The 6,536-nt window shown below is 42.4% G+C and overlaps 2 protein-coding genes and 1 long non-coding RNA gene across 5 annotated transcripts in view; 1 reads left to right on the top strand and 2 right to left on the bottom strand.

Annotated features, from left to right (window-relative positions):
• The window catches only part of LOC117948697, a 14,790-nt gene extending 14,341 nt beyond the window's left edge, over nt 1-449 (top strand). The window contains exon 3 of the long non-coding RNA XR_004657533.1: nt 367-449. This is a non-coding gene — a long non-coding RNA (uncharacterized LOC117948697). The remainder of the gene's footprint in view (nt 1-366) is intronic.
• The window catches only part of agbl2 (ATP/GTP binding protein-like 2), an 11,601-nt gene extending 8,772 nt beyond the window's left edge, over nt 1-2,829 (bottom strand). The window contains exons 1-5 of the mRNA XM_034878336.1: nt 2,250-2,829; nt 1,755-1,880; nt 1,180-1,353; nt 867-974; nt 87-234 (exon numbers count right to left, since the gene is read on the bottom strand). Coding sequence (XP_034734227.1) covers nt 87-234; nt 867-974; nt 1,180-1,353; nt 1,755-1,866 — 542 coding nt within the window. The 5' untranslated portion in view covers nt 1,867-1,880; nt 2,250-2,829. The remainder of the gene's footprint in view (nt 1-86; nt 235-866; nt 975-1,179; nt 1,354-1,754; nt 1,881-2,249) is intronic.
• A 212-nt stretch (nt 2,830-3,041) lies between these two features.
• Nucleotides 3,042-6,536, bottom strand: part of fnbp4 (formin binding protein 4) — an 8,344-nt gene continuing 4,849 nt past the window's right edge. For 2 of the 3 annotated variants that reach the window (XM_034878346.1, XM_034878345.1), the window contains exons 11-17: nt 6,397-6,530; nt 5,236-5,405; nt 4,787-5,076; nt 4,548-4,665; nt 4,069-4,262; nt 3,663-3,820; nt 3,426-3,522 (exon numbers count right to left, since the gene is read on the bottom strand). In XM_034878346.1, the coding sequence (XP_034734237.1) occupies nt 3,432-3,522; nt 3,663-3,820; nt 4,069-4,262; nt 4,548-4,665; nt 4,787-5,076; nt 5,236-5,405; nt 6,397-6,530 (1,155 nt within the window). In that variant the 3' untranslated portion in view covers nt 3,426-3,431. Of the gene's footprint in view, nt 3,523-3,662; nt 3,821-4,068; nt 4,263-4,547; nt 4,666-4,786; nt 5,077-5,235; nt 5,406-6,396; nt 6,531-6,536 lie in introns of all 3 variants that reach the window. The other variant, XM_034878344.1, reaches the window with a different exon arrangement.

Here is a 6,536-nt window from a genome sequence, read left to right as displayed (position 1 = left end):
GGAGAATAACTTCACCTCGAGCCACAGTAAGAACTAACAGGACTAAAAATGTACAGTCATCAGTAGATTAGGCTGCAGAAACTTACACTTGCACAGCCTTCTGAAGGTTCCCACTTTCAAAGCGTGACTCAAACTCAAGGGTGAAGTCTGTCTGACTGTCATAAGGTGTGGCGCTCTTAATGAGCCCCCTGCTTCCTCCGACCCGCGAGCAGGTAAAATAAGGACGCTTGGTGGCTTCAAGGGTGAGAACAACATGAAGGTGTGTGAGTGAATATCAAAAGATAAATATGTTAATGATTTTAATAAACAGGGACTTGCATTGTTTTTCAGGGAGCAGTGGCACCATATATCACATTTATCTAGAAGATAACAACAATAATATTAACTTTAATTTAATATAGCGCCTTTCATGAAACCCAAGAAGACTTTACAGAATTACAGTGGCTATCCTAAGGGAGGATTAAGGCTTGGTGAACAAGACGTGTTCTAGGAGTTTTTTTAAAACATGTCCAGGGATGAGGCATTTTGAATATCTGCACGGAGGGTGTTCCAGAGGGATGGGGGTGCTACACCAAAAATAATATCTAGGATAGCACACCTAAGGGAATACACTACCCAATGACCCATCACAATACCCATTATTGTATATTTAACAGTAAGCAAGACTTGGACATTGTTATACAGCACTTACATTGTAATTAAATAAAAATCTACATTTTGAAGCACTAAGGAGTTAGGTTGGGTCCTCACTATTATGCAACTTTTTGCAGTAGGATGCCCTCAAATTCAAACTGGGAAAAGTGTAGCATGAAGTAACTCAAAGTATTAGATTCCTATCGTTATCATCAGTTCATATTATTAGTTACCATGGTCAATGCAGTATACCACTTTCTCCCTCTCCTCTCCTGATGGCATGGGTGTCCTCTCATGTCCTGTGGGCTGGTAGAAAGGCTCTGGCTCTGGGGGGTCCCACTCTACAACACACACTCTCGTCGTGTCATTACATGTTGACAGTAACAGCAAAAGGACATGCCAAGTTTCTTTACCTGGATATGTTTTGCCAGAAGCATCTGTTCACAATTTCCACTCGTTGCCTACTCTTTGACTGATTAACATCAATTTTGTGCAGATCAGTAACATACCTAGTAACATAATGGTTTCAATACAACTTCAAATTACCTATGTGATGGATGATGTCGCTGTTGACCTCACATTCTATGGGCCAACGAGGGCGGAAGATGGATGGAAAGATAACCAGGTCCAGCGGTGCCCTGAGACTCAAAGTAGGTCGGCCACCATCAAAGTCAATGAGCAGCTGCCTGGTCCGCAGAGTCTGACTTAGGTTTATAGATACTGAGTGGAGAAATAAATCACATCTTCAATAAGTGGTCTTTTTATGCTCCTGTTCTTCCACTGGTGAACTATGAATATCTATTTTTAAGCAGGTCTGCTTCTCCCTTACCTCACCTGGACCACACAAGCATATTGATTAAAAAATTTTAAGGGTCATATTATAAGGGATTATGCTGCACCTGATTGTTTTAATTAGCTCAATCCCAAAAGAGCTTATTTTAAATATAATGACCTGGAATGCTTGTACACTAGGAATTCACACTCCACATCAAACATGAGACAGTAGTTGAACAGCAACAGGTCGATACCACATATTTTGTGGTAAAGTTACCAATTTCAAATGCACATTTTAGCAACAGTTAGGCTACACGCACAACAGTACATGTGTGAAAACAGCTTACACTGCCTCCTCCTTGCTAATTCCTCCTCATCTTCCTCTGTGTTGGAGTCATTGGTGTCCGATTTGTCCAACTGGTGGGTATTCCACCAATTCCTGATAGCAGAGCCAGCCATGGTTGTTGTTTTCTCTGCGTGGTTGGAAGATAAGTAATCAATGTATACTTAATACCCATCTGATGCCCGGTGTACATGAAGAGATGAATTATGTTATCATCATGAACCAATATCAGATTTTTTTAAGCCAATTTCATTTCTCACAGAATACCAGCTGTAACAAATCTGAGTCGAATAGAAACGTAGAACAGATTGGTTGTTTTCTTATTTTACAAAACATGTATGGGAAGGGATGGGAGGTAACATACCATTAATGGTCAAACAAACCAATGTTGGACTGAGACATTTTTTTAGGATATTCACATATTCAAAGGTCATATTCAAAATATAACGTTGATATGTGTGAATTCGCAAGAAAGACCAAAGAAACTGAAAAAACTCACGTGAGGTGTTGAGGGAGAAATTTCTCCCGGGCACATTTGGCTATCCTTTCTGCTCTAGCTAAGTAAAATACCAGAGAAAGTCTTCCTTTGCCATTCAGTTCACCCCTATAAAGTAAACTATCACTTTATAGGTTATCAGTAATGTTATCTCGAACAACCACTCATAAAGCAGTAACGTTACAATGTCAGTATATTGTGCAGGTATTTCTGCATGAACTCAGCAGGTTAAATCCATTGACAGTTAAAGGTTAAATCCACCTTTTGAGAACAATGGGTCGCCATTACCACGTTAGCGAATCACTTACGTCAACGTTACTTGCCTTTTGCTAACATTTTCTTTAGCTAGCTTCTTCTACACGTTACTTCTATCGCGCCGCTCTTAACTTATACAACGATATATATATATTTTTTTAAATATGTATCAATGCCTGACAGTCACTTACAGTTCAATTACACAACGTAAACTCTTTTTCATGCACACAATAGCAAAAGCAACCTTAGCGGCTACTACGCGTGGAAGTACCCTCACGAAGTAAGTGAGGTTGCCAAGCGACCGAGAGTCTCCAACAACACCACGGTTGCCATGGAGAAGCATTGCCATTGAAGCACTTCACTCCAATCCAATAGTGTGATGCTATGAATGTAATTAATCATTAGGATTACTTTCCACTGTACTATTGCTACAACACATGCACAAAAAACAAGATAAAAGCAAAAAAACAAACAAAACAGATGGCTTTGGAAAAACAGTTTAATAACTTTTTACAAAATGTACAATTTGTTTGTTCAGTGACACTCCTTCCCATTCCAAAACATGGCTTATCCCAATATACATTATATGTACACAGATGTAAAAATGCTCAATAAAATAGACAATCCCTCCAAACAAACTGGTGGTTATCTACAGGGGTCTATAAAAAAATGATGCTTAAGTATTTCTGATGAACTCAAGAATTTTGGCACATTTACAATAGTGGCAAAAAACAACACAAAAAGGACAATCAAACCCCTCTGCTGAATGGCCTGTTATGTAAGGGCCTCTAACTGTCTTCATCATGAACATGTAAAATAGTAAAGGAAGTCCATAGTTTATTCAACAGAAATTAAACTGGTCTAATAGTTTGAGTGAATTTCAACAAAAAAAAAAGAAAAAAAAAGTTGACTGAGTTAGCGTGACCGATGTTACGTGCTATTCGCCATCTTCCGTTTCTTCAGTCGTTCCCGCCAGTTATCAGGAAGGGCCTCAAAGTTGGCATTCTTCGAAGCTTTCCCTCTGTAGATTTAAGAACAGTGAAGTTACCAAGATGGAAACATATCAGAAACAGAGAAAACTTAATAAAACAGTGTAGCTACATCCTTATATCGTCATCAAAACTAGACAAAATGTTTAAGTTGATTCAAACATGAACATACGTGACAAGCTGCTGTTGCTTCCAGTCCTCAATACACTTTTTGTTAAGCAGATCTCTGTCCTCGTCACTGGAGCTGCTCTTCTCCTCTTCATCCAACTCCTTCTGGATGCTCTGCCACTTCATCACCAGAGATGGCATTTTGATCTTGCTCTTCTTGGACTATAGTCATAGGAAGAGAAAAAAATACCCTTCATGTCGTTTGTATTTGATTTTTAAGCATTGGATTAGAAGGTCAGCTTGACTGCGTTGACTTTACAAAAAAAAAGAAAAATCCAGATGGTTTACAAACGGAAAAAAATACAATTAACAATTAATGCTGAACATTATTTGTAGTAAAACACATTTTTTTCAAAACGTATCTACTGCCCTCCTTTGACTTGATATAATATGTTAACTGCAATGCTAACCTTATCCTTTTTGGCTTTCTTGGTCTTGTCTGTGGGCAGAGCTTTGGCTCCAGGAGGTTCAACAGGCGGCTGGGATGGGGGCAGTGGGGGTTGAGGAGGTAAGGCTGGCATAGGGGGGGCAGGAGGTTCACAAGGCACCAAAAGTGCAGGGACAGCCGGCATGCCCCAGTAGGGTGTCGCTGGCATTAGAGGAGCTGCAGACAAAAAAAGAAAGTTGACTGAGTAAAAACTTGAAAATTTAAAATTTGATCCCTTATCTCAAGAAACGTCTTAGTGAAGTGTTACACTGGTGTGCCTTTACTTGGTATGAACATAAATCCTGCATCGTTACTATTATTATTACTAGGAGCACCTGCACCTACTTGACACGACTGGGCTCTTGACATATCATAATCTTGTTTACACATGCATTTTTGCTACAGATATTGTTAATATAAAGTATAATGTGACTGCAGATGTTGTGTAGTGATATATTTTACCTGCAGTGATAGCAGGCTGGGTGTAGATAATGGGACTGCTGCCAATAGTAATGGTTTTATTCAACTGACTGGCTTTACGTTTCTGGCCTTTCCCCAAGGGGCCCGATGACTCCAGGATCTGTGAGTGACGAAAAAATACAACATAAATGACAAGCTGATATATTTTATTCAGAATTCACACATCATTGCTTGCATTATCCAGCATACTGGTCGAAGAAAAGAGTGGATAACTTCCAAACCTTCGTGCTAGCAGTGCCTGGAGGTAAAGGAGGCCTCCCACTGCCGTCTTCCTCCGTTCCAGGGGCTGGGGGCTCCCCATCATTATCATCGTCCATCTCCATCTCCACCTCCATGATCTCCTCATCGCTGTCGGGAGGGGGAGGGGGTGGAGGTGGTGAGCCTGGGGGGAGAGGTGGAGGCGGGGGGTTGTGGAAAGACGGAGGTGGGCTTTCAGGAAGAGGAGGTTGAGATGGGGAACAGAGGGGCGATGGAGGTGGTGGTGGGGCAGCCAAGGTAAACGTAGATGATCCTGTTTAAAAAGAAATAAAAAGGGGATGACATGGGAAGATAGGGAGGGTGGCATTAGGTCACATAGTATGCACAACAATATTTACTGAATTTACACTCGTTCTTCTGAAGCTACTTAACAGGTAGCTCTAAGGAGCAGCGACCGTAGTAACAGACTGACCTGTGACCCCACCAGCAGTTGCAGACAATGTTTTGGCATCCCCTGGACTGGAAATCGGTGTCTGGGCACCTTGGCTGCTTTTCAGGCCCTCCTCCTCGTCCTCCTCTTTTGGGAAATCCCATTGGGAGGCACTGGTCCGGACGTTCACATAGAAATACCGCCTGTGCTCTCTAAAGAGTGGGACAACAGAGATAGAAGACAAGAGTCTCAACGAATGGCCTAGCAACTGGCTGAGTGGCATAGTACCCTGGGATAGTGGGGCAAGGGAGTGGACATAATGGCCACAGTAGTGGGTAGGAGTGTTTGTATGGACAGCGACTTTAGCCGTCCAAAAGAAGGGCCCAATTAGAGTGTGGTTATGGATGTGGATAGGGAACCCACCTTGCTCTCAAAAACAAAGAAAGCAAAACAAATCATCTCTAGGTCCTGAAAGTAGCATTCAGCAGCTCACACCATGGTTGTCACATTTGTTCCGTTTTAGACAACCATTTCCTCCCAGACACAGGAAGACGCCAGGGAGGAAGCACCAGCATAATCATTAACAACCGTAGGTCAGAAAGTAACAAGCACAGTCAACTCATTTTACATCAGAAAGAAGAAAATAAAAAAAAATAAAAAACAGGAAGACATATGAAATAGAGTAGGTCTGACCTGCTGGATTCCCGTCATTGCTCCATCTTCACCTTTTATTTGATGCGTGACACTCCTCGCTTCCAGGGCATCACTCTGTCTGCATTGCATTCTGGGGGTTGTAGTCCTGTAAAGTGCAAAGCTCTCCCACGCGACCAACCTTTCTACTATACACCCCCCCCCCCCCACACCAAATTTTCCACTGACTGGACCCATAATCAGTCTACAAATGCCCTTTTGGGCTTAAGAGTCTGGTTTATGGGGACAGGGAGTTTTCTCTGTGACAGGATGCAGGCTGGCCCAGAGTGGATGCTCCCTTATCAGTTTGTGCAAGGCAGAGTGCCAGGATTGCATCACAGAAACCTGGAGAGTCTGTTTCTGGTAAGTATTTTGATCCTCTCAGACTGGTTAAGCTTCTCCCCAAGTCATGTAACAAAGTCTGCAACCTCGGCACTGAGAAGGGTGTAGTCACATGGTAAAATCTTTGGGGGACGAGGGAGTTTAGAGATGTGAAAGGTAAGGAGCGCGTACCTGTCCCAGTGGCAGGACCAGCCTTTAGGGGTGGCGTTAAGTTCGTAATATTTTATGTGTTCGGCAGCTTCCTGAAGCCTGCGGCGAAGATAGACCCCATTCAGAGCGCCCTCCCTCCAGTCCGCAATCCGAGTCTGGGG

This window comes from Etheostoma cragini, chromosome 8, assembly GCF_013103735.1.
Source record: "Etheostoma cragini isolate CJK2018 chromosome 8, CSU_Ecrag_1.0, whole genome shotgun sequence".
NCBI lineage: Eukaryota > Metazoa > Chordata > Actinopteri > Perciformes > Percidae > Etheostoma > Etheostoma cragini.
This window is presented reverse-complemented; position numbering and strand designations above follow the sequence as displayed.